This window comes from Zonotrichia albicollis, chromosome 3 (assembly GCF_047830755.1).
Source record: "Zonotrichia albicollis isolate bZonAlb1 chromosome 3, bZonAlb1.hap1, whole genome shotgun sequence".
NCBI lineage: Eukaryota > Metazoa > Chordata > Aves > Passeriformes > Passerellidae > Zonotrichia > Zonotrichia albicollis.
The window spans coordinates 3,533,131-3,561,019 of NC_133821.1; the positions used below are offsets into that span (position 1 = coordinate 3,533,131).

The window sequence follows — 27,889 nt, forward strand, 5'->3', positions numbered from 1 at the left end:
GGGATGGTGGAAGCTCCCTCATTGTAAGACTGAGCTGAAATGAGGTAAAGCTGCTTAGGAACAGATTTCCAAACATAAGGGTAGGTAGTGACTTCTTAAGAAGCAGAGGGGAAGGGGCTCAGTGGGGATTATTCCCAGAGATGTCACCGAGACACACTACAAGTGTTTCCTCTTGTAGCTTCTTAGGAGAAAAACCTGAATTCTCAGCAGGCAGTGTCACTGCTCTGCTCTTTAATGTGCCTGCCTGGCTGTGCTGCCATCTCCCAGCTCTGGTGTCAAAGTCACAAATCTGCACAGCCCTGCAGATGGAAGAGCATGTTAAATAATAAATTCCGTAAATTAATGCACAGCACTTGGAGGTGTAGTATTGAGGTGATGCTGGGGGAATGGCAGCTCTTGGTGTTCATACCCTGGGCTTGCTATCAGATTTGGGTGGCTGGAGTGGTTTCAGGGGAAGTTTAGGTTGGAAATCAGGAAAAGGTTCTTCCCCCAGAGGTTTTTTGGGCACTGGGACAGCTCCTCAGGGAATGGGTACAGCCCCAAGGCTGCCAGAGCTGCAGGAGCATTTGGACAATACTCTCAGGGACAGTTTGGGATTGTTGGGATGTCTGTGCAGGGCCAGGAACTGGGCTGGATGGTGTTGTGGGTCCATTCCAGCTCAAGACATTCTGTAATTCCATGAAATCCTGCTCTCATCCTTGTGCTCTCAGAGAATCAGGGCTTTTTTCCTTCATATCTGAACCTTCCCTGTGTTCCAAACACCCAGTAAGGCTCTATCCAAGTACCAGCCCTGTGTTACCCAGCAGGACTGGCCTAGAGGCAGAAGTGCCTTGGCCTTGACAAAATATAAATTAGGTAATTTTTTCAGGAACTTCAGGAGTTACAATGCTGCTGCATTTATTGTTTTGAAAGTTGGACAAACCCTTGTAGAACATATTTACATCTGTCTCCCAAGGGCACTCCCCACAATAAATATTCTTATCAGATGAATAAAATATCTGGATAGGTGTGGAGAGGAGATTGGAATATGCACAAATGGGGTTTAATGGACATTTCAGGCATTTTTACAGTCCCTGGCACTACTGATGCAAACCTGGAATAATTTTGTCTGTGGATGTCGACCCAAATCTTGCAGTAATCAGATTAAGACTCAGGTCTGTTCTGTGGGCAGGGAATTGCAAGCAGCTTTCTGCCATCACGAGGCAAATTTTCCTTCACACAATCTGTTGTTCTGGAACACTGAAAATTGTGCAAACTGTATGAAAACACAGGACAGGTTTGCGGGGGGTGACCAAAGGTCCACCCAGCCCTTTGCTCCCATGGCAACCGCCTAGGCTGGGCCTTAATCTTACTTTAAACATGATGAGGTGTGGGAAAAGCATAGCTCAAGCCTTCCTATTTCAGACAAAACCAGTCAGGTTTGGAGATAAGGTGACTGGAGTAGGAGACGAGACCTCCAGATTAGAACAATTCCTTCTTTTTCAGAAGGTAATAGGAGGGAAAGGACAAGCTCTGGGTACTGCAAGATTGTGATGTCACTCCTTGTTATCTTCAAAGAATAAAGATGCAGAGAGGAGATGTTGTCTTGGAGATTTAGAATGGACTTGAGAAGGAATCTGAGATCCTTCTTTGTGGATACCTTTGATCCAGCACTTTTCAGACAGTGGAACAGATTTGATGACCCACCTGGTTGACCAGGCTGGGATGGAGAGCTCTTGCTCTGGCTAGATTCCCAAAGCCATCTGCTCCAGTGCCCACTGGCAAATCCCAGCCTCTGGGGGTCTTCCTGTGTGTTTTGGGACGTGCACAGCTCAGAGCTTGTGCTGAAGAGCAGAAAATTCCATAATATGAGGATCTGGAGCCACTCTCAGCAGGATTTGCAAGACCTTATGGCATGGAACAAAGAGAGATTTGGATGCCGCAGGGAAGCTTAGCCAGACTGGGGGAAGAATATCCTGAACCCTGCTTGGATGTGGTTGTGGAAAAAGGGCAGTTTTTCAGATTATTTTGCTGCTGCAAACCTTTAAAAGTTGGTTGAGAGGCTAAACTCTGATAATGTGAAAAAACCCCAACAGTGAGAACAAAGTAAAACACCCCCTGTCAGCAACATCCTTTCATCAGGATAAATAGGAACAAAATAATCCTGCCTTTTATAAACCCACAGTTAATTTCTGATCACTGGATGTTGTCTTCTGCTGTATTTGGACTCCTGACAGAGAGAGGAGCTGCAAACACTGACTGCCAGGTACCCAAATAATAAAAATAATAAAAAGCTGCCAGGTGATGTAAACTTTGGAGAGGGAATTTCCGTGAAGGGGACATGAGTCAGGACTCTCTGTGCCATCACTGCCAGCAGGCTGCTATGTAGGACACCACGGCTTGTGTTCCCTTCACACCCAGTTTGCACCAAAATAGCTCCTCTGGCATCAGAGTCTGAGCTGCAGGAGGAGGAGGAGGAGGAGGAGGAGGAGGAAGAGGTGGAGGATCAGATCCAGGTGCAGTCACACGGCTGGGAAAAGAGCAGATCCTGGTTTCTCCTCTCCCCTGCTGCCCCCTTCCACGATTCCTTTCCACGTGGATTTGTGTGCTAAGCCACTAAACTGGCATAAAATATTGTGGGTTAGTCTTCCACTGATAAAATTCCCATGGCAAATTGTCCAGAAGGCAGCAAGAGCTCCAGCACTCACCTGGGGAGATTGGGGTGCTCTGAGCAGGTTCCTTGCAGCAGCACTTGTGCCTTTGGCCAGGGGACACCTGGACCTCACTTGTCATACTGGTATATTGATTTTTTATGTTACCCAGTGAATTGTTGGACTCAGGGGTCAAAGTGTCATTAAATATTTTGGATTGTAAGGGACCTTAAAGCCCATCCAGTTCCACCCCCTGCCATGAGCAGGGACTCCTTCCACAATCCCAGCTTGCTCCAAGCCCCATCCAGCCTGGCCTTGGACACTTCCAGGGATCCAGGGGCAGCCACAGCTTGTGTGGGCACCCTGTGCCAGGGCCTCACCACCCTCACAGCCAAGAATTCCTTCCCAATATCCCATCCATCCCTGCCCTCTGGCAGTGTGCAGCCATTTCCTGTGTCCTGTCCCTCCATCCCTTGTCCCCAGTCCCTCTCCAGCTCTCCTGGAGCCCCTTTAGGCCCTGGAAGGGGCTCTGAGCTCTCCCTGGATCCTTCTCTTCTCCGGGTGAGCACCCCCAGCTTGTTGAACTTGGTTGCTGGGCCAATCCTCACAGGTATTCCTTCCTACTCAAATCAGATGGATATTTGCCTCAGACCCATTCAGTTCATTCTTTGTGACATTTCTTTCAGTGACAGCTTTGAATGGGGGAGATTTAAGTCTGAATTTAGAATGCATTCAGGGCATCCTGGAAGTGATTCCAGGTGAGTAGCACAATGTCCTGGTTCAAATATTGCTCAATTAAGATGTTTTCCATCACATTCTCTCTTACAAATGTGGATGTTTTATTGATGCAGAGCTAAATCAAGTATCTGCCATCACTACACTCTCTTCCTCCACTCCCAGCTGGCATTTCATGCAGCACATATTGCAGTTTTCTTTTTGAACAGAAGCCTTTTCATCTACTGGAAAGCAGAAAAATGCCATAGGTGACATAGTTTAGCAGCATTAATCACATTAAATCTGTCTGAACTGCTGCAGATGGGAAAAAAAAAAAGTCCTGTTTGCATGTCAGGGCTCCAGGAAAACTGATTTTCCTTTCAGAGTTGAGAATTGCATTTTCCTTTCATTTAGTTTAAAGAGAACAGAAACTTGGGTCTGGAAAGGATTCCCTGGGTCAGCTAATGTGGTTTCTTGTTATTCTGGGCAACCATTTCACACAATCCTTCCCATAAAAATGGATCAAGTACCATTTAACACCTAGTGAGGTTTTTCTCCCAGATATTCCCGTTGTGAGGGGAATAACCTCATTATCTGAGAGTAAAAGATTTTGGTTGTAATGTTTTTTTATTTAATTTCCACGTGTCTTCATGGCCAATTGAGCCACAGCTGTGGTTTAGATTCTCTCTCCAATCCTGTCCACATCTGCTGGTTGCTCATGGGCCTTGGATAGGGGACAGAAATACTTTGGAGGACCGGGATAATGTGGAATGGCAATTCTGCTTTGCCAGATGGTGCCATTTTTTAGGAGAAAACTGTCAGTCATTGCCTGTTGGACCTATTCCTTGTGCCAAGCACTACAACAAAGCTGATAATGGATGATTTGGGAGGTTGAAACCATGGAGGATTTAGGGATTTTCTTGCATTGGAGCTTGAGTGAGCTTTTCATCAGTGCAGGAGTTGAGGCTGTGGATTCCCAACACAGCAAAAATATGGGGATGGAGCAATGAACAGGTGCCAGGATGGGGTGAATTGTCCTGAAGTTTAATCATGGAATCATTGGAAAAGATCTCTGTGATCACCTACTCATAATGCTCTGCTGCCAAAGGAGCAGGGGAAGAGGATCGGTGGCAGAATCCTGGGAGATCCTTGGATAGGTCCCACTGACTTGCCAAAAAAAGCTTATTTTGACAGCCAGTTTGATCCCAAAATCTTGGAAATCTTTCTTTGGAAATCTTTCCAAAATCTTGGAAAGATTCAGCACCCTGCCACTCTGAGGTTGGCTGATGCAGGTTCTGGTTCAGCAGCCCAGTGGAGATCAGCTCCTCAGGCTCAGAGATATCATGGAGGTAGAAATCACCTAATTCTGAAAGATTTATCTGCAAAATATCATCCAGCGGGAGAAGATGGATAGAAATGTCAGAGCCAAAGTGCCATCCAAATGACAAATGACTGAAGACTGCTCACCCCAGCTCATGTCATCAGCAGATAAATTAGTGGAATAATGTTTTCAGCTGCTTGATAATGTACAGGTGGAAGAAAAACAAAAGCAGCACAACAGCGCTAATTAATATGAAACAGATTAAGAGATGCCCCAAACAGCCGCAGAAATTGTGCAGTGTAAAAGTTCTGTAATGTGAATAAACCGTGTAGGAAATGCTCTGGACAGTCTCAGCCTGCCAGCCTGCTCTGGTTAATGTCCATGTCTCCATCCAAGAGATTTCTTGGATGATTCTGTCCCTGGATTCCACTTGCCTCATTAAGAGGTGCTTCATGGGTGAAGGGCAGGGCCTGGTTTCATCCATGGTATTAATTACTACACATACTCTTAATTTACTTTTGGAGACAGGTTGGCCATGTGCAAACCACCCTTGGGAATGATCCCTGGCCCCCCATCTTTGAAACTGTGCTGGGATGGGAAAGGGAGTTAGTGGGATAAAACCATGCCATGGACTGCTCTAAACCCTTTCAGTTCTGATGATGAAGTTCTTCTACCTGTGCCCATCGCTGAGGTTGGAAAAGCCCTCCAAGACCTTTGAGTCCAACCATTCCCTGGTGCTTCCAAGGCCACCACTGATCCATGTCCCCTAGTACCACATCCACATGGCTTTTAGATCCCTCCAAGGATGGGGACTCCTCCACTGTCCTGGGCTGCGCAATCCTTTCAGGGTCCTATTTACCCTATTTTTTTTGAATAGTTGAAGATTTTGCTTTTCAGGACTGGATTTAAATTTTCCTTTTTCATCCATTTCTGAGTGCTTGACTCTTGATGATCAAGAATTGTTTTTGAAGATCTTGGTGGTTTTTCCATGGTTTTCCAATCCTCTTCATATTGATCTTGGAGCTGTTGGCACTTCCAAGTGGCTGAGACTTGCAGGAGATGGGTGAGGTAGTGGGGGCCTGGAATAAGGAATATTTGGCACCTGTCTTAATGGGAAAGGAGGACCTGGCAGTGTAGACATCAACCACACTAATTCCTTGAAATATGCTGGCACAAATAATCAAAGCCTTCGCAAAATTCTTGTAAGCAAGGAAAGACAAGCAGGTCTACATGGAACTGGTGGAAAGTTGGAATTGCTGGAAAGTCAGCAGGAAATTTGCTGGAAGACTGAGGTCAGAGAATTTAACAAGAGTTTTGATACCTGTTCTGTGTCAAAAGAGAACTTTGCATTGAATGGAGCTCACAGGGATCTGGTTTAGGCAAAATAATATAACTATTGTATTTGGAGTGGAAAGCAGCAAGGCTGGAAGACAAGGGAAAAGATTGGGAAAAGATGCATTGGGAAAGCTGGAAATGGAGCTGCTTCTGCTGTGGCACAGTAGGATGACTGAGAGAGCTGGGGGTGTCCAGCCTGGAAAAGAAAAGGCTCCAGGGAGACCTTCGAGCTCTTCCAGTGCCTGAAGGGGCTCCAAGAGGTTGATTGGACAATACCAAGTGCAGAACACAATTTACACATGTAATAGAATGAATTCTTTGGAAAAATCTAGTAAAATGAGTGTTAATAACCACAGTGGGGGAGTTGGAACTAAATGATCCTTAAAGTCCCTTCCCACCAGAACCACTCCATGATTCTATTTCCAGCACCTCTCCTCTGCAAACACTTCAGAGTTTCAACCTACAGAATCCATTTATTCTATGTTTGGTTCAACTTCTTCAGCAGAATCACAGTCCTTCATGGGAACTTGATTATCTCATTTCTAAAAGTCAACCCCAGAACCAAATGAGAGCAATTTTGGATTCTTGTCTCATTTTATGGCTCTGGATGTACAGAAGGGGTTAAATCTCCCCATCGTGCACACACACACAGAGCCCAACACAACACTTTGTTCCATGTGTCTGCTTGGCAACTTGGGAGAGTTTAACTGGCATGTGGGAGAGACCTGCAGGAGTCAAGTGCAGCATTAATGTGGGCTCCCAGTGGCTTCGGGGGAAGCTCATTACTGACCTGGCTTCGGCGTCTTCGCTTACAGTAACGCTTTAAATATTTAATCCACCTCTCCTTCTTTCCTGTCATGGGCCATTTTCCCTCAATTGATTCCTTGTTTGGGGTGGGGGGGGCAGGGATGTCTGGAATGCATTTATGGTAGTGGAATTCTATAAATTATCCTCATTAAGAGGCCTGGTAACAACAGGCCAGCGTGGGATTTGTCAAAGTTTTGTGTTGCACTTTTTGGCCTCAGGTTCCCAAAGCACTTCAGAGGCACTCGTTGGGTAAAGGTGAGGAGCAAAGCTTTGCTGAAAGTTTAAAAACTAGAGGAAAGATAAGTGAAGGGCTGGCATGAGAATCATGGAGTGGTTTGGGTTGGAAGGGACCTGAAAGACCAACTTGTTCCCACCATGGGCAGGGACAACTTGCACTATCCCAGGTGGCTCCAGCCTGGCCTTGGACACTTCCAGGGATCCAGGGCTTTTCTGGGAACCCTGTGCCAGTTTCTTATCAGTTTTCCCACCATGGTCTTCATGGCTGCATCTCCTGGGACTCCTCACCAGACCAGGCAATGCCACGGCTCCCACGTGGTCAGGCAGTGCCCTCATATCACACAATTCAGCTCTGCTGCAAGTACAGATATTGCAACATCTGCCTTACAAGCAGACACGTAGAGGGACAGGCAGGGAAGGGACCTGCCCCAGCCTCTCATTCTGCAGCCTCATAAATCTTGAGTTGACTTACAGGATCACAAATCAATTCTTCCCCAAAGACATTTTTTTTTTTGGTGATATTTTTATTGAGAGCTCTAAGCCTCTCTTTGTAATCCCATGAAATCAGCATCAGGCAGGATGTTAAGACAGTCAGGAAAATCATGAAAACAGTATCCCACCTCTGGGGTTGTAAAGGGGTCTTGGAGTGCAGTTTGGCCTTGTTCTTGCCGACCACAAGATCTCTTTATGAACCCTATAAAGAAAGAGATGGGGAGAGATTTGCCTTCACCAAGCCAGGCTCAGAGAAGATAATAAAGCCCTTCAGTAGCTGGGGGCAAATGCTTTTAACATGCAGGAAAAATGGAGTTTCAGCAAATGTACTCTGAAAGAGAATCACAGAATGTTTTGGTTTGGGAGGGACATTAAGGATCATCACTTCCAACCCCTGCCATGGCTCCACTAGACCACATTGCTCAAAGCCACATCCAGCCTGGGGAGGACAACAAAAATATTAAAAATAAATCAAATCCCTTGCACATTTCCTCACTGTTACTGATTTTAAGGTGTGTCAGACATGCAGCATCTGTGTTTGCACTGCCAGTCTTAAATCTGGTGTCCTCAGTTAGCTGGAACAACAAATTAAAAGAAAACACCCCCAAACCTGACCTGTTCCTTGATAGCTCAGCATGAAGTGCTATCCCACAAGTGGCACAAGAGTTTTTCTGCAAATACCACTGATCCAGCAGAGAAGAAAGAGAAAGCCAGGTTCATGCTCCGTGGAAAGAGGGTATTTTCATTTCAAGGAACATTTATTTTCATCACAATACCTGGTAATACCACCCATTATTACACAGCTAAAACGCTCAGCCTTTGAACCCAGAAAATGGTGTAGGACTCGAGGACCAGGCTCTGTCCAACTCCATTTGTGCTGCCACAATTTAAGCAGGGATTTGAGGAGTGGGCTCTGAATACCCACAAATTGCAGAACAAACACTGCTGCTGTCATTATTGATGGTCTGTGTCCTTGATACAAGTGCTGCATCTCAAGGAGAGGAGTATTCATGGATGGTCCAGTGCTGACTTTCTTGGAACCCTTCATTTCAGTTTTGTTTGGTGAGTGCTGCAGGCTTTGAATGAAGATGCAACATTTCATTTACTCCCCTCTTTTCTTCCCTGGAAGCTGTCAAAGGATGAGAGCTGTGATTGTAATTGAAAACATCCCAACAAAGCCTCAAAATTATTGTAACTGAAATTAAAAAATGTTATTCTTTAACTACTGTTAGGCTTCACCTTGAAAAACCATGCCTGACCTTCAAAGAGGAATTTCATGGCTAATAGCAAGAAGAATTTGATAATTTAGCAGATGTTGACCATTCCTTTCCCTGTATGGTCACAAAGAAACCTCAGCCATCTAATTGAAAATGTGATTTGCTTTGACCTGGAATCACACTGAGGAATTCTGGCACCTCAGTGTTGCCAGTGGAGCTGGATGCTCCCCATTTTAGGGATGTCTGACAGTTCCTCTCAGAAGCCTCTTCCCTCAGTTGATTGATACTTCAGCAAACATTAATTTGGGGGGGGGGGGGGGGTGACATTTTCTGTGCCAGTTTTCTGCCTCCTCAGACTGATATTTTTAAAGTTCCAGCCAAAATTGTTGGGAGCAGGAAGCTGGAGAAAAACATGTTGTTTTCAATTCTAAAATATTTCTCCCAGCCTGTCTACGAGAGGCTTTGGTACCTCCCTGCTGCAGAGCAGGGATCTGAATTTCAGGAAGGAGGCGTTTTTTGCGCATATCCTGCTTTTTTTTGCCTTTTTTTCTTTTTTTTTTTAATCTCCCAGTGGAAATTTCCTTGGCTTTTCTTAATTTATAGACATTAAAAAACTCAAAAAAAAAAAAAAAACCAAAAAAAAAAATCCCAAGACACATTTGGGAGAGATGTCACAGCATTTAAAAGCTGAAGCCCTCAAGAGATGCTGCAGGGGGATGTGTTGTGCTGCTCTGGCTGTTTCTGCTCCAGCACCACAATGTGTTTTCCAAAAAGACAGGGATGATCCTTCCCATCCTGGCTGATGTTTGCTCTTTAAAAATTTGGGAGCCAAATTTAAAAAAAAAATCACTTTTTTTTTAAAGAAAAGATCCCCCCAGGTCTCCTGGAGGTTTAAAGTGATTTTAAAGTGATGGGGAACAAGCTGCCCTGCTAGAAGGCAAAAAAAAAAAAAAAAGAAAAAAAAAATCAAATTTTAAAGGGGAAAGAAAGTGAATATTGGGACAAAGAGAGGGGACCAAGAGAGGAAATGTGGTAGAAATGTTTCAGGGCTGCTCAGAGACATTGAAGGAGGAGATGGGGCCAGGGGAGCCAGACCCTGGTGATGAAAGTGAAAAATAATTCCCATTTCTTGGCCCAAGGAGTGTTTATCACACCACAAGCCAGCAGGGTGACAATTTAAATCATGGAATCATTGCATCCCAGCATGATTTGGGTTGGAAAGGACCTCAAAGGCCACCAATTCCAAGCCCTACCACCAGCAGGGACACCTTCCATTATACACAGCTGCATCCCTTCTCCTTTTCCCTGTTTTTAGCATCCCATACACAGCACATGATCCTGCAGCTCCTCATTTCCCAGGGAACACGGCTTGCAGCACAAAAGCCGTGTCAAACTCCCCCGAACAAAGTGCTTGGTGGTGGATTCCATCATCCCAGCAATCCCAGGGAACATCCCCTTCTGCAGCGTCAGGTGCTAGAGAAGGAGCAAGGCACACTCAGAGAGAGGGGAAAAAGAAAGGAAATCAAGCTGCTTTCATGTATTCTTTGTAGTTATTTTCCCCCTGTTGTTCAGAATTCTAGTTAAAAAAAAAAAAAAGGAAAAAGCAAAAAAAAAAAAAATGGGGGAAGGAAAAGAGGGCTCTAACATTTACTGGCAGTAATCATTGCACCATCTGCTCCGGGAGCTGCTTCCAGAACATGCGTTCTCAGCTGCTGAGCAGTCAGCTCCCCATCCCTTCCTCCCAGAGACAGGGATGCCAGCAGTTCCTAAACTGTAACAGCATGAGCAAGTCTTTTTCTTTTCTTTTTTTTTTTTTGTCTTTCAGTTGCTGGATTTTTTTTTTTTTTTTAATAAGGCAGGAGAGTTCGGATTTTTCACCACATTGTTTTTAAGACTGAGCTCTTCTTGATTTGAGGTTCTTCATCTGAGCATGTGCTGGTGGTAAAATTTTGGAGAATTTTAATATTTTAATATTTCAGGGTGCCCCAAGGGAGGTTGCTTTGTAGCAGAGCTTCACTGGGCTGCTCTCAAGGATGGATTTATCCCATGTTTCTGCTGAGGGGAAGCTTTCCTGGTGGAGGATCCCCACCCACCTGGGCATGGACACCTCTGATTTCTGCTCTCATGATTCATAACTGAGCTCAACTCCAGCTTCTTCCCCTTCCCTTCTGCATGCAAAGTCAGCACTGAGCTGTTCAATATCCCTGCCTTCCTCAGACATCCCAAATCCATCAGGGAATCACAGGAAATGAACCAGGAGGAGATTCCTGGCTGAAACTTGCCCTCTCTGCGCTTCTGCATTGCTGCCCTTTTGCTGGTGGGGACCTTAAGGAAATATATGACCAATTTAGAGGCCAGGGGTGACATTAATTAGCCAGGGCATTAATTAGCTACTCCATCATGTCCTGGGATGCTTCTGTGTCACTGAGACCCCAATCTGTGGCTCTTGAGCCCTCTGTTCATGTTTCTCTCAGCAATAACAACCCACGGTTTCTGTTTGTGCATTTAAATTCAGGAATGAAAAACCATCCCTCAGTGCAAGCCCCTCTTCAGCCCTCCCACTGCAGAGCCAACACTTCCCAAAGAAATGAGGCAGAGTGGATGCAGAGCCCATTAGGCCTGTCCCAGGAGGGAGGGATCTATAGCTTACAGATGTGCTCACGGAGAGAAATCTGCATTAGGAAAAAGAATTCCTGCTTGACCAGCGGATCTGTGCTAAACCACATGGCTGGAAGTGCAGCTTTGCAGGGAGAAGGGACTCCGTGGGATGGCTTTGTGGGATTTTAGCTGGGTTCCTCTGCAGCAAGAGCAGCTTTACTCTTCTACAAGCAGGAGAAAGGGAATTTCTCCCTCAGCCTCGTGCACTCGCTCTCGAGCTGGATGGGTGTTTTCCCATCCAGAAATCAGGGTTGGGTTTTTTTTTTTTTGATCAGCATTTGATCCAGCTGAACAGTTGTTTTTACACCTGGAAATCAGGGTTGGTTTTTTTTGGGATCAGTATTTGATCTGTAAAGCACATCACAGAGCTTGGAGCCTCAAAAGCACTTTGGGAATTTCCCTTATTCCTCAAGGCATTGTCTGTGTGCACAAGCCTCTGGGTTTTCACAGGCTGTGACAGTCTCACCAGTTTTCTGCTTCCATTTAAAAAAATACAAATTTCTGGGGTCAAATGGGTTGGACAGATTATTTATTAAAAAATATTTATCCTCCTCAAAACAGGAGATTGTGACGCAGGGTAGATCAGAAGATGGACAGAAGTAGTTGGGAAGACAAGAAATGGAAGATAAAATGAGGAAGTGGGGAAACAAAAAAAAAGGGAAGATGTTTGGAGCTGAAAGGGCTCCCAAATACTGATGCCCATTTCAAATATTCCCTCTGCAAGGGAGCCTGTTGCTGGTAATGGAGACAGGAGCTCCTCATAGTCCTATAGTTCCTCCCCAAATGATTCTTAGGTGTAGGGCTGTGTGGTAAAGGGGAAGAGGAAGATTCCTTGCAGGATGGCTGAATTTTAGGACCAAAAGCCCTTTCACACCCAGGGATAGGCAGGTGCTGGTGCTGGTGCTGTCACTGAGTGAGTGGCTGTGTCACACAGTCAGCCATGGGACAAAAGCATTGCTTGCTGAAGAGAATGAGGAACAGCCCATGCTTGGGAGGTTGGGAAAGAACAAACTGAATGACCTCATTCCTTCCATGGATGCACAGATGCCACAAGTGGGGATTAAGGGCAGCAGATTTGAGACCATCCGTGGTGTCAGGCACGGTGGAAGAGGCCATGCTGACTTGTGAACTTGGATCTGTCGCTTGGACGAGGGTGGGAAATCCTTTCATGTGTTTTTTTCTGCCCATTCCAAGTTCTCTGGGTGGTGGCAACCCCGTTGCTGCCCCTGGAGAAAGGACAGCATGGCAGGGCTGGCAGCTGCTGGTGCCTTGATCACAGCGAGCGCCTGGACCGAGCGCCCTCGGTTCCTTCCAAAATCCCTCCCAGGACCCCCACAGAGATGGACACAAGGAGGCAGCCAAAGGGAAGCAGTTGTTCTCCAAAGGAAGGAGTCAAGGGGTGTTGCTAATGCTGGGATTCCTCAGAGCAACACGTCCTGGGGCAGCTGCTGTGCCAGGAGAGGCACCGAGCCACGCGTGGCTCCTCCAAATGCTCCGTTGGCTTCAAGAAAGAAAAAGGCAAGGAACAGGGCAGAGACCCCAGTGGAGGTGGGGAGGTGTTTTGGGGGGCCCCCATCACTTCTTTTACTTGCTGTAACAGCCTATAAATGAACAATTTGGAGGTTTCATAACGCTCTTAATTAGGACAAACTTAAAAAGGACCACTTGGCATCCTTGGTGGTGGAAGCCATGTGCTACCTGCAGCAGGCCAAGTCCAAAATGAAACTGATTTTTCTCTCTTACCTACATTCTGCATTCAGGCAGCTGCTCCTAACAGGTGCTCGCTCTCTTCCTAGCAGATGGTGACAAAAAATGGGTTTTTTGGCAGGTTCTGCCATGGAGCAGCCTTCTTATCACACATATTGATGTGTATACAAACACACACGTGTTATCAGGTGTTGGGTTTCAAAAGGAATTCTCCTTCTGAGGGAAGGTCACTCACGTGGGGGGTTTAGCCAGGATGGTCTGTGCCTGTCTCTTTTGTTCCCTGGGTCTAAAGGCATTTGGGGACTTTGCTGCCATGTCAAAACCCCCCCAAAATTTGGCCATTAGTTCAGATCTCCTGGTGTATCTGAAGGTGTTTTAGGAGGAACATGTGGCGTTAGGCCGTGTCCCATCATATCTATCATAAATCCTTAATTGCCTAAATAGCAATTAGCTCCAAAAGAGGCGGGTTTTAGGTGGGGAATGCCCTGATGTTTTTCTCCTTGCTCTTGGTTGTGGTAATATAATAGAAATGCACAAATCAGAGTAGGATGTGTTGGAAGGGATCTTAAAGATCATCTCATTTCAAGGATCTCTCTCTTTAAATAAAACAACCAGTTAGGAAGGTGCAGTGAAATAGAGACACAGCAATGCCTTTAAACAAAGAAATCCAAGTGCAGGGTTTTATCCTGGGAAATGCACCAGGGCTCTGAATGCTGAAGTGTTTGAAGCTGCAGGGAAAGCACCCGGAGAGGATTTGTGCTGTATCCATCACCCAGCGAGAGGCAGCTGTCAAACAAATCCCTTTGGTTCTTGACTCTGCTTCCACCTCCCAGATTCTGCCTGGTGAGGGCTGTGAATTTGTCAAAATGGTGCAGAGCAATGCCAGGTTTGGGGAGCTGGGGAACTTTTCCTCCTTCTATTCCTTGTGCAGGGAGCACCAGGCAGAGCCATCCTCGCCCTGCTTTGCTGCTCATTTCAAAGGAGCAGCCTGAGCCAAGAGAACCAGATGAGGGTGACATCTGGCCATGGAGCCTCTGCCAAGTCACTGCTGTTCTGTAGCTGGCAGGAAGATGATGTGCTGCAAATGCCAGGTTCTCTCTGAAATGTAAAGTGCATTCCCTGCATTTTCTTTGCTTCCTCTCCAGCCTCAATCAGCTCGGTATTTTGTTTTACTAATGGCCAAATTCAAATCTCCTTTCCAGACGCATAAATCCATTCCAGTGGTGGTGGGTGATTTATACAATGAGTGGAATTTGACCCTGAAGTCCAAAAGGGTCTTGTATTTTCTAAGCTTCCCAACAAATTAACTTGTTGACTGTAAGTCTCATTCAAATCTCAGCCCCTGTGGGGTGTGTTTGTGCTGAGGGTCACTAATCAAATATATCAGAATTGTTTGTACCTAAACTCTTCTAGGAGCAGGCAGAGCTTGGGGCAGGTGGAGAAGCTAAAGAAGCTCTGGAGGTTTCCTTCACTGATACTTTTCTGGAAGCCTGAGGTGCACCTCTTTAATAAAAAAAAATCACTAGAGCTGATCAAGAAGCTTGAGAAAGAATTCTGCTGCTCATAAAAGGTAGGATCAGATAAAAGAAAGTTTTGGGGTTGGAACTAGATGTGCTTTAAGATGCTTTCTAACCCAAACCATTCTGTAATTCTGTGATTGTAGGTGCCCTGTACACACAGCAACTCCCCGTTGTGCCCAGAAGGAGTAGGGATGATGTGGGAAGGAGCTGAAGCTGTAGGATTTACCCTGTTTCCTTATGAAGCATTTTTATTTTCACCCTTGTTGCTGAACTCTCAGCACTTTTGGCAGCTGTGAAACTGTGCTGGGTTTGCAGCTGCTGTTCCACCCAAGTGCATCTTTTCCTCCTCCTCTTGTAAAATGGTCATGCTGCAACAATTTTCACAATTGTATAAAAAAGGGAATTGCATTAAATCGTGGACAGCAGGGAGAGCTGGGGGTGTTCACCTGGAGTAGAGAAGGATCTGGGGAGATCTTAGAGCCGCTTCCAGACCCTAAAGGGGCTCCAGGAGAGCTGGAGAGGGACAGGGGACAAGTGCCTGGAGGGACAGGACAAGGCGGAAATAATTACAGTTTTATTTTTAGCTTAATCAAAATTGCCCTCTATCATCATAAGAATAGCTGAAAGTGTGTTGAATCAAAATCAAGTTTTATCATATTTGTCAAATAGGGGGAGACTTTTGCATTGAAAGATGTGTACAGGTACCATAACTAAATTGAACCCACCCAGTTGATCAGAGGGGTGGAGCATCTCTGCTGTGAGGAAAGGCTGGGAGAATTGGGGTTGTTCAGCCTGGAAAAGAAAAACTTTGGGATGACCTAATTGGGGCTTCCCAGTACCTGAAGGGAGGCTGGAAAAAAGATGGAGTGGGACTTGGGACAAGGGATGGAGGTACAGGACACAGGGAATGGCTTCCCACTGCCAGAGGACAGGGATGGACGGGATATTGGGAAGGAATTCTTCCCTGTGAGGGTGGTGAGGCCCTGGCACAGGGTGCCCAGAGAAGCTGTGGCTGCCCCTGGATCCCTGGATGGGGCTTGGATCAACCTGGGATAGTGAGAAATGTCCCTGCCCATGGCAGGGGGTGGAACTGCATGGATTTAAAGGTCCCTTTCAACTCCAAACCATTCCATGATTCCATGATCCTATGGATCAAGTTCAATGCTATGTAACTCCACAACAGGAAATATTGTCATGATTATTGAACTGAATTTGGGTATCTTTAAATTCTGTCCTTACCCTGGAAAACAATCAGTTAACTTATTAAGCTATTCTTTATTGTCTGCCAGAAAAGAAATTGCTTGATATTATCCCAATTCTTGAGGACAAAACTTATTTTCCCTGGAAAGATAAGGAACGGCTAATTCAGGTTTTGCAGAGCACGTGTGCCGTTATCGTTAGGAAGGAGCTTAACCAACCTGAAAGCAAATGCTAAATGATCCAGATCTTGGTCTTATTAAGCTTGTGTGTGTTTTCCCTACCACTTAAAAGCCTGAGGATCCTGGTAAATGAGATTTTCTGGAAGGCAAAGCTTTCAAGTTTACCTCCCTCTCTTTTTCAAGCACGGAGGCGATGCCTCTGTTTACGCGGAGCTCCAACGGAGCGAGCGCATCCCTGCTGCAGCGTCTCATGGAACATCCTTTGTTTATTCACACTGTGCCACTTTTAAACTTCAGATGTAAACAACAAAGGCTTCTTTGTATTTCACACTATCTCATACTCACTACCTTCTGAAGTCCAAAGCCAAAACACTGTGGAATTTTACCCTCCTTGCGCTTTCTCCTGCGTGTTGGATGGGTTCTTCCAGCCTTTTCTATTTATAGTGGCTGGAAAACTACTTATCTTCTGATTAAAACGTGCTCTGTTCATTTTCTCTTGACTTTTCAGTCCTTGGAATGGGCTAAAAATTGTATTGCTTGGTAGCCATTTCAAATATAATTTTAGTAGTAATTATGCATATATTCGATAACAGAAACAATTTGTCATCCTGAAGGATCCAAATTGCTTTGAAGTATTCAGCCTCTCTCTGATCTGCTATGTGGATTAAAAATCCAGCAAATATTCCACTGAAATCAGCTGTACAGAAAAGTCAGAAAGACCTAGGCTGGAATTGCAGCAGCTGCCTGACAACACACATTGGGCAAGGGGCAGAAGAATTTGGCTTCTGTTTTAAACCAGAGTGGGATTTTTAGTTGGAAATTTCACAGAGCTGCACTGATCCTTGAGATCCAGTACAGGGACCTCGATTTTCTGTTTCATTTGATGTGCAGTGTTGTGGTGCTTAGATCAAGATCAGTCTCACGCTGGATCCATCTCCTCTCTGTTGGATGATGTTTGGAGAGAGCAGCCATGGGGGATTTAAGATGTTTGGAAAAGGCATCTCCATAGCGGGAAAAAAAAGGAAAATATAAAAAAAACCCAGAAAAACATGGTGTTGATTTTTCCCTTCCCCAGGACCATCCTTTAACATCCCTTCCCCTTAGGCTGCATTAGAACACAGACAATATCTGATGGGCCATATATAAGTGGTGGCCTTGGCAGTGCTGAAGATGGTTGGACTTCATGGCCTTAAGAAGACTTTTCCAGCCAAAAAGATTCTGTGACTTTCTAATTCTGTTTTGCTGGAACATTCAATGTGTAACATGAATAGTTTTGCTGTAAATTGTTGGGAATATTAGACCCATGTTGGATCCTTCTGAGATATTTCCTTATATAAGAAACCACCAATACCAGCTGAACACAGAGGTGACAGCATCGAGTTTAGTAGGTGAGGCTCATGGTGGGTGTTCAGGGTGAGTTGTTCACCTCTCCAGAGAGTGGTCAGCAAAATAAAAACCACCTCCCAGCTTTTTGAGTGGATTAAATGGTTTAGGGTTATAAACCAATGGTCTTAGGAGGCTGAAGAGAAAATCTCAATGTATTATTAGAGGCAAAATAGTTAGCAGGGATGACAGGTTTCCCAATAATTTCCAGTGCAAGGATATTTAAGTTATAGCAAATTTTATTATTTTAGTGGTAAATATTTGTGTATGGTCTCTTGTCTGGAAGATTTTCCCTCCAATCACAACAGAAATAATTTCTGTTTTTTTCAGGATGAGTTTAGGTAAAGATAATTAGTTTCTCTGCAAAACTCATGTGTGTTCCTGAGAAACTGTCATGCTTATATATCATGGAAGAAATACTTGATGAAAATCCAGAGAGAAAAATAAAATTATGGCAGTGTAACAGCAGAGCTGACCTGAGCCCTCTGGGTTTGATATGGCAAATAAACGTTTTTACTTCTTCATTGCTGCTCCCCTGAATAAAAAATAATTGCAGAGCCTTACATTCATTGCCAAGGGCTCACACCCAAGGGAGCACCACAAGCTGCTCTGCACTTGGAACAAAATGTGATCCAGAGATAACTGAGCTAATGGAGGTGGGGAAGTCTTGTCAACACACTATTTACATGTGGAGGGTTTTATTCTGTCCACAGGCAGCTGGGGCTGCCTGATCTTAAGAGTATTTTTGGATCTGAGTTGGTTTCTCAGAGTCATCCAGGGCCAAACCACTTGTGGTCTCCAGCATTCTGCTCTGAGCTTTGCTGCTCTGTGTGTGGGTCATTTCCCCCATCCCAGCTTGGTCCTGGCCGTTGTTATTTCAGGAATATGAGAGTAATGGACGCGTGATTAGGGGAGGAGACTCTGCTGTCTCCAGCCACGGAGGAGATTTGAGCTTTAGATCACTGGGAGTCAGGACGGGGCAGGAGTTTTCTTAGGCATCATCAATTATCCATGCAGGATGTGCAGTAAGAGGCTGTTTGGCTGCCTTCAAATTGGCCAGACAAACAGAATTTCCATCTCTCTCAATGGCTCCTTCAACACCTAATTAGCTCCCAGATGCTACTGGAGCAAGATGTCTTTTATCTTTGCTAATGTTATCTCCCTCTACCTCCTAAATGCCTGCCCGTGCCATTCCCCACTTTCATCTCTCTTCCCTCAGGAGAAAACAGGATGGGTGTTCAGGAAGCTCCACGCTGAAGGTCAAGCTTGTAAAGACTCTGGGTCAAGCTGATCCTGTTAAACCAGGCAGTATCTGGAGCTAAAAAGCTTTGAATCCAGAATTAGATGGATATGATGGAGAGCAGGATACAACTTCCTTCCTATGCACGTTCGCAGGATCAGCATCCAACAGGAAAAAATAGAATTGCAGATTTTATTTCACTGTCAGTTGCCTTTAAGATGATTTAGGACAAATTCAAAGCTCCTCTTTTCCTGTTGTGGGAGAAGGTACCACGAAATCTGGCTGGATAAATGTGATATTTCAGCTGGCAGAGCTCATTGTTGTAGGCAATACTCAGGTTTTACACTCAGAGGTAAAACAGGAGGAAATAGCAGGCTAACTGCACTCCTGGTCCTCCCTAGACCCTCTGAGCACAACCACTTGGGGCTGTGTTAATACCAGGCTCTCGTCCAACTGTGATTTACCTTGGCAGGACTGATGGATATCCAAGCCCAGCAATTCCTTCCCCTCTGGCAGGGAGGAGTGACCAAACAACCTGCTCCAAGCTAAGTGGTTAAGAGGGAAACATTTCAGAGAGAGCAGATCTTCAAAACACACTTTATACACACACCCACCTTCCCCTAAGGCTCCTGGAGATGTGTCTCCAGCCAGGATCAGTTTCTCCATTTCAGTGATGTATTCTGTTGTGTGGGTGATTTGTCAACAGGGAGAAGCTTGGACAAAGTCAATGTTGCAGTTTTATGGATGAAAATCAGGATTCTTCAGCTTAGCTTTTGTACAATCTTCTTTTTCTATCCTGTTTCCTTCTCATCTGCATTTTCTCTGTGCTGCACTGGAAGGATACATCCCTAGGAAAAATTCCTGCAGGTTCCTGCAGTGGCACTGCTCCTCTTTGGCCAGGGAATGGGTAATCCCTGCAGGATGTATCCTGGGCTGCATCTAAAGCTGTGTGACCAAGTCAAGGGAGGTGATTCCACTCTGGTGTACCCCTCCTGGAGCTCTGTGTCCAGCTCTGGGGGTCCCAACATGAGAGGGATGTGGAGCTCCTGCAGAGAGTCCAGAGGAGGCCGTGAACATGCTCCAAGGGCTGCAGCTCCTCTGCTCTGGAGCCAGGCTGGGAGAGCTGGGGGTGCTCACCTGGAGAAGAGAAGGATCCAGGGAGAGCTCAGAGCCCCTTCCAGAGCCTAAAGGGGCTCCAGGAGAGCTGGAGAGGGGCTGGGGACAAGGCATGGAGGGACAGGACACAGGGAATGGCTTCCCACTGCCAGAGAGCAGAGTTAGGTGGGATATTGGGAAGGAATTCTTTCCTGTGAGGGTGGGGAGGCCCTGGCACAGGGTGCCCAGAGAAGCTGTGGCTGCCCCTGGATCCCTGGAAGTGTCCAAGGCCAGGTTGAACAAGGCTTGGAGCAACCTGGGATAGTGGGAAATGTTCCTGGCCATGGTCTGGATGGTCTTTAAGGTCTCTCCCAACCCAAACCATTCCATGATTCTATGACATTTTTCTTCAGATTTAGTCCCACAGCAGCTGCTTTCCTCTCCCAGTGTAGTCTGTGGATTTCACCATTTCTGCCCTTAGATCCATGTGCCCATTCTGTGAAAAATGAAGAATTTATACCCCCATGAAACCATCATTCCCAGTCCTGGTCTTGCCTGATTTGCCAGAGACACTCTGCAAGGAGAGTTCTGAGAGCAGACAGCTTCCCTGCAAGGATATTAACAATACTCAGGAATTACACAGCTCTCCAAAGCCTGTGTGAGCATTAGCTCATTATGCAGCACTCCACAGCCCTGTGGAAAAGCATTTGCTAATCAATCCCAGCACCACCTATCAAATGCATCAATGCCATGGAATCCACAGGGCAGAGGCAGCTGGAATCAAGGGAATGTGGATGTCTGGTCCCAGTCCATGTGGTAGCTGGGGCTGGACTTCAGCACTCACCAGCCACTGCTCCCACATTTCCCTTGGCAGGCTCCTTCTTCCTGTCAAAAAACACATGATTTCCAAAAGCAAGTCACCTACAGGCTGGGAATGTAGGTTTTACTGGATAATCAGGATTTCAGCCCATTCCAGCACTTGTAGAGGTTGCTGGCATCAATTAATGTGGAAAAGCCAACATCAGTAAGTGACATGGAGGAGACTGGACCCAGTGTGACAAACTGAGCTGTTCCAGCCAACTGAAGGCAGCACAAAGGAAACAATTTCACATCATATATCATTGATGACACAGCAGAGTGGGCTGAACTGCCAGAAAGGAGAGGGAAGGGAAGGAGAAAATAAAACATTGGTGATTGCTCATTCCTCTGGACCAAAGTTTGTTTCTCTGGATCAAGTGAGGCTGTAGGGCTGGATTTCTGCCCCCAAACCTGCCAGCAACTAATCCACAAACCTGGCAAAGTCAGTTAAGTTGTTTTCCAGTTAAAAATATCACAGGGATCAAGTGTCTAGGATTCCCACAGCCTCCCATCATAAAGAGTTCACAGAACTAATTCCTGCAGTTGTTCTCCATAGTGCAGCTCCTATAATTCTTAGAACTTTTGGAAAAAGAGCTGAAATTCAGGATTGCTGTGGCTGGTGTGAAATTTTCAGTAGACACTGCAATGAAGGGAGAGCCCATCAGATTTTATTTGGTGAGATTGTTGTTAGAGTTTGACATCAGGAGTGATGGTGCAGGAGCTGTCACATATGTCAGAATGCTCTGGGGTGTTTCCAACATCAGGGATTTTTCAAGGAGGTTTCAGAAATGCAGCAGCTTTGTGCAACTCACTGGGACACAAGACAAAGTGGCTGGATGTTCATATAAACTGGTTTATAAAGTGTCTATTGAATCAAACACAGGATGATGCCGTTTTTATTAAAAGTCACAAAATGCTTGAAGCCAATTAATACTCCCCTGCTTTACTAATGCCTCTGCTCGTAAAATTAAATGGTTTCATTTAGCAAAACCAATTTTAAAGCCTTTTTGTCAAATTTCTAATGACTTTACCATGAGGAAACTCATGTCTTGCACACATAATACAGGTTTTTTTTGAAGAGAGAGGGTGCACAATGAAGTGCCACATGTGGATTAAGAGGAAAGTTGCTCTTCTGAGGTACAAATAGGAAAGAAAAGGTACAAATAACTGTGCAGTTGCTGCAGTGAAGAGAGATTAACCTGTCTTGGGAAGCTGTGCAGTTCAATATCCTCACAAAAGGGCTGAAAAAAAGAGGATGGTGACGCACCAAAACCCGCTGAGGGTTTGGAGTTATTCCAGGTGAGCCAAAGCAGACACGGCTACAAAAAAGTTGCAGAAGAATCTGACAACAATACAGAAAATAGCTGCTGAAATTCCATGTCAATAAAAGTCAAGTGCAGGCACAATGAGAGGGTTTAAATTAGTCCGGGAAAGAGGTTCTGGCGTCATTGCAGATGGTGCTTTGGAAACATCTGCTCCGTGCTCAGCAGAGGTCAGGAAGGCAAGTGGAATGCAAAGAATTGCTGGGGAAGGGATGGGGAATGAAAGAGGAAATGTAAGTGCAGGGCTGAATAAATCCCTGGGGCTCTTGAGCACAGTGGAATTCCAGTCACCTCGGTGACTGCAGTGGGGAAGGAGAGCTGGAGAGATGCAGGAAAAGGGTGAGAGTCCATAACCCACAATCCTGGGTTATAGATTGGGAGTGAAAGGCTGTGGGTCTGGCTGAAGACATGAACAGGCAGGATTAAGGTGTAAAATCCAGATTTCTGTGGAGAGAGGGGAGAAGGAATTTTGTTCGGAGACACCAGGATGATCAGAGGATGCTGCGAGGAAAGGCTGAGAGAACTGGGGTTGTTCACCCTGGAGAAGAGAAGGATTTGGGGTGACTTTTGAACCTTCCAGTGCCTGAAGGAGCCTACAGGAAATGTAAAGAGGGACAATTTATGACAACCTGGAGTGGCAGGACAAGGGGTAATGGCATCGAAATGAAAAAAAGTAGGTTTGGATTGGATGTTAGGAAGAAATTCTTTCCTGTGAGGGTGGTGAGGCCCTGGCACAGGGTGCCCAGAGAAGCTGTGGCTGCCCCTGGATCCCTGGAAGTGTCAAAGACCAGGTTGGACAGAGCTTGGATCAACCTGGGATAGTGGAAAATGTCCCTGAAAATGGCAGGAAGTGGAACAGAATGAGCATTAAGGTCCTTTCCAACCCCAGACTGGTTGGGATTCTGAGATCCAATGTTCTGTGACAGAGGATATGATGACAACTCTGGTCATCAATGGTCAGGCAGAGGTTTAAAGCAAATGACAAGTAATAAACTTTCACAGTCTGCAAAGAATTAGGAAAATCATCAAACACATCTTTTACATGCTGAAAATATACAGGTTGGCTGGCAAACTTTTAGTGCTGAGGTTCCCAGTGCTGACTTTGATACCTCCAACCTTTACGATTCTGTGATTCCTTGCTCCTGTTCCAGTGTCCCCTCTGCAGCTGGGTGAGATTTGGGTTCTGGTTTCGTTTGGCCCCTCCCTGGTGGAATCTGACAGGATTTTTGGGGTGCATTATAAGCAGTTAAAGGGCCCCTTGTGATGTTGCCTTGACTTGGCAGAGCTGGGTTAACAATCAATGATCTTTCAGGGTTTTGATCTCTCCTATGACAAAAGCCACAGAAATCCTCTGAAGGAATAAATTATCTTTGAATTGCAGTGGAATATTGGAGGGAAAAAGGATCCAATGGTTCCTTAAAAATTTCTTGCAATGAGTTAAAAATCCCAAGGGTTAAATGCAGCATGGTAATGAGAGGTCTCATTGGATGGCTCAGGAATTTTGAGACAGAGAGGACTAAAAATTCTTCTAGAACAGGATTACCATCAAATTATATCAGCCTCAGTGGCAGGAAATCAATCCAGAGTGGGCTGATTTACACTTGCCAGAGCCAGCTAAACATCCTGAACTTCCTCATGTCTCCCTGCAATGTTTTTATCTTCGCATCAACATTGCCAGTGTGAGTAAAATAATTTTCCCTTTAAAATCCAAACATCCAAGGTGGGATTTGGCAGAGTGTCAGGGCCAGGGGTTCCCACTGACAACAGCACCAAAGTGCAATATAAGGACTTATCTTGGGCTCTGCTTTATTCAGGTTTTAATGGACTGGGAAGGGATAAATGATGTTTATGCCCTCTTGTGGTGCCACATCGAACGGAATGGATTCCCTAACTGACAAAATGAAGCCAATGATGGAAAAGTCCCCGGTTAAAAATCTGTAACAAACACTGTGGAAAACACAGTGGAAAAATCTCTCCTGCTCCAGCAGCATCCTCATGACTCAGGGAAGGGGGAGGCCAACTTTGACTGCATTTGCAGCTGCAGGTAAATGAGTAATGTCCAGGATGGCAGAGTTTGTGCCATCTTTCAGCAATGAAGATCATTCCAAAGTGTTTTCTCTGTGCTGGGAAGGTTAGAAAGTGAAACAGTGCTTTGTGAAAGGAGCTGTGTTGACACCTCTTTGTGTTTGGTGCTGTTGACGTGCTGTAGTGCAAACCTTCACATGTTTTATCTTCCTTACTCACATGTCTGACAGGTGAATAAACTGATTCCCTTGGGATAAATCCAATTCAAAAGATGGGAAAAAGCTGGTTGGTGGTTTTACATGGGAAAATTAGGCCAAGTTCCTGTGAAATGGAGATTGTGATCCCAATTCCTTGTGTGGGAACACAAGGAATTAATGAGTCAGCACCTTCTTTAGCTATGCTGATAAATCTGGTCCAGGATTGGGAGCTCAGGGCTCTCCAGACTGGTCCATCATGGATTTTGTATCCATCTGATCACTTCATTCCTGACTGAAGACTGAACACAGCAGAATGTGTCCTTTAGATGGTGAAATTGTGGGAATAAATCAGAGGAGTGCTCTCCAAAGCCCAGCAGTTGCTGTCAGGCTGAGGGCAGGGCTTGGCTGTGGTGGGGCAGGATCTGGAAAACCCAGTGGGGGAAATTTGGAAACTTTTTGTGCCAAATAATCACCAGTTGTTTAAGTGGAATATTTCCATTGCATGTCATCCTTGCCTCTCCCCAACCACGTAGGAGATGAAAGAGGAAGGGAATGATTTCCTTTCCACTTCCAGGATGAGTAAACCTGCAATACTGGGTTTAAATGTAAGTACTGGGTGAATAAACTGACAGGTGAATAAACTGATTGCCTTGGGATAAAGCCTGTCCCAAAGGTGGAAAAAAGCTGGTTGGTGGTTTTACATGGGGAAATAAGGCCAGGTTCCTGTGAAACTGAGCTTGTGATCCCAATTCCTTGCTTGGGAACACAAGGAATTAATGAGTCAGCACCTTCCTAAGCTGTGCTGATAAATCAGGGCGGGAACTCAGGGCACTCCAGACTGGTCCATCATGGATTTTGTGTCCATCTGATCACTTCATTCCTGGCTGAAGACTGAACACAGCAGAATGTGTCCTTTAGATGGTGAAATTATGGGAATAAATCAAAGTAGTGCTCCCCAAATCCCAGCAGCTGCTGTCAGGCTGAGGGCAGGGCTTGGCTGTGGTGGGGCAGGATCTGGAAAACCCAGTGGGGGAAATTTGGAAACTTTTTGTCCCAAATAATTGCCTGTTGTTTAAGTGAAGTATTTCCATTGCATGTCATCCTTGCCTCTCCCCAGCCATGTCAGAGATGAAAGAGGAACAGAAGGATTTCCTTTCCACTTCCAGGATGAGTAAACCAGCAATGCTGGGTTAAATTAAAGTACTGGATTTAACTGGGCTAGGATTGGGAGGGATTCTCTAACAGGATGGAAAATATTGGAATGAAGATCTCCATCTCCAAAGATCTTCCATAACCAATGTTTTTTGGGATCAAGGCTGCTACCATTCAGTCAAGAGGATGAACTTGATAACTGATGGCAGATTCATAATTTTGTGATTCCATGCAATAATTTCCCTTTATTTTTATTTTGTATATTTAATAGTATGATAGATAACAAATATTTTTCTGGGAAACATAAATGCTGACCCTTCAATCAATTTTATCTACATCCAGTATTTATAACTACAATTTGCAACAGGATTCTGTCATTAATTAAAAGTGCTTACTAGGTTTTAGCACAGACTTCAGAGCACAAGTCATATCCACACTGAGAAGAGAATTGGCTCCAAAATGTTAGTGTTTACCAGTTTTCTTAGGAAAGGACAATGTAATGGGGAAAATGTCACAGCAATTCATCTAAAAAAGAAATTCCCTCTGTCAGAAACCTCTCAGGAGTTTCAAACTCAGCTAGGGGATGTCAGAAAGCAATTAAAGTATAATTTAAAATCCCCACCCACATTCTGTCTTCTCTTCCTGCCAAGTGGTTATTGCTCCTGGTCCATGGTATTGGCAAATATTTCCAAAATGAGCCATAATTTGCCTTAAAACTTAAAACTTTCTGGTCAAGATGGAAGTTTTCTCTTTGAAGAATGAGATTGCAGTGACTCTGCGGAAAAAAAAAAAGCCCAAATGCTCTGATTTCCCAAGGACATCCTTGGGGTTGAAATTTCACCCAGAAATTCTTCTTGGACAAGGACATTGGGGGTGGATTTTGAGGCTGAGGCACTTTCCAGGGAAGGTTCCTGGACGCTGCAGCTTCCCGGGGTGGATCCCAGCGTGTTCTCCCTTTGTTTTCCACTTTCATTGATGGCTCCACATCGCTGCTTGGGTTAATAAAGAGAATAAAAGCGTGGCCGTGGCAGATTAAACAAATGAGCCATTAAACGGGGATGATGGCTCCCTCCCTCTCTGTGCCCACAACGCCTCGGAGCAAAGCAAAACACCACGAGAGCAGGGATGAAAAAGCTTTCAGGGATGAGCTGGGAGTGTGGGCACTGAGAGACAGCCTGTGGCTCCTTCAGGGAGGAATCCTAAGGTCATTCACTAATGGCTTTCCATGGTCTTTCCTGACAGGTGCTGAAGGAGGAAGGCTTTGGCCCCATCACCACGGAGATCCGGGAGGCTCCTGAGTTTTATTATGCCGAGGAATATCACCAGCAGTACCTCAGCAAGAACCCTGGAGGGTACTGCGGCCTGGGAGGGACGGGGGTCTCCTGCCCCATGGGCATCAGGAAATAGCCTGGGCTTGCTCCACCACCTCCTCTTCATGGTAGGGAGCTTGGGAAGAAAAAGACCAGGAACCCTGGTGGATGGATGTTCCTGCAGCATCCATGGATAAAGATTTGGGAATCTGCTGGGGAGGCTTTCCATAATTATCAGGTTTCTGTTTGTCGTCATCAAAAGCCAAAGCAGAGGCAGGAATTGCTCCCATTCTTGCTCTGTGCAGCTCCCAGGTTTTCCTTGTCATCTGGAAAGGTGGAAAGAGATCCAAACTTCTGAAGTTTGGCTTGAAATGCTGTTAAAAGGGTGAATTAGGAGGTGGTTGCACCCGTAGCTGCTTTGCATTTCCAATGCCTTTGGACTTTTTGATTTTTTTTTGGGTTAATTAATTTCCTGGTGTTCCCAGAGCTTTGACTTCTGGAGATGTGGTTGGGTTCCTTACCTGTCACAACCTTGGAATGTGATGTCTTTGCGAATGATGAATTGATCAGATCAGTGATTCTCCCACCACAACTCCACTCTCACAGCATTTAGTACCACCTGTAGTGCCTATTTTCTGAAATTATTTTAGCCATAAAAATAAAATTGTAATATGACGCTTCTTTTTGACAGTTCCAAGTGAATGAACACAAAAAGAAATCAGTTTTGTTTCCTGCTCTGCAATAAATGACAGAACAAGAAAAGAACAATGTTGTCTGTGATGTGTTCCAAGTGGATATCTGGGTAGATCTAAAACAAAATTATTGTTATTATCTAAATCAAATATTATAAAATGCTGCAGATTTCTAATTAAACACCAGGGTGTTTAAATCTGTATCATCAGTCATGACAGTACAGAGGAGTGGAATTACCCCTATGATTAATTATTTGTACTTTAATAACTTGGGGAGCCCCCACCAAGAGAAGACTCATGGAAAAGGTAACTTGGGGCAGTCTCCAGTGAGTGTGCAGTCAAAATAGCAGGCCAGCCAGAAAGGGGGAAAAAAATAAATTTTTGGATTTATTCACGGGGATCTCAGAGTGCAGACTCAAAAGTGCAGACAAAGGATGCAGGGATGCACAGTTTATGGAAATGGGATCCTGTGGGTCCAGAGCTCAAGGAGTGAGCCAGTTTTGGGGGGCAGATGGTGGCACTCAGAGACACAAATCCACAGCACCTCCTTCTCCATGGCACTGCTCTCCATAGCTTGGTTTGATGTTTCCTGCTCACC

At 45.2% G+C, this 27,889-nt stretch overlaps 1 protein-coding gene across 3 annotated transcripts in view; it reads left to right on the forward strand.

Annotated features, from left to right (window-relative positions):
- The window catches only part of MSRA (methionine sulfoxide reductase A), a 245,440-nt gene extending 218,071 nt beyond the window's left edge, over positions 1-27,369 (forward strand). For 2 of the 3 annotated variants that reach the window (XM_074536489.1, XM_005493290.3), the window contains exon 6: positions 26,532-27,367. In XM_074536489.1, coding sequence (XP_074392590.1) covers positions 26,532-26,696 — 165 coding nt within the window. In that variant the 3' untranslated portion in view covers positions 26,697-27,367. Of the gene's footprint in view, positions 1-26,531 lie in introns of all 3 variants that reach the window. The other variant, XM_074536490.1, reaches the window with a different exon arrangement.
- The last annotated feature ends 520 nt before the right edge of the window (positions 27,370-27,889 follow it).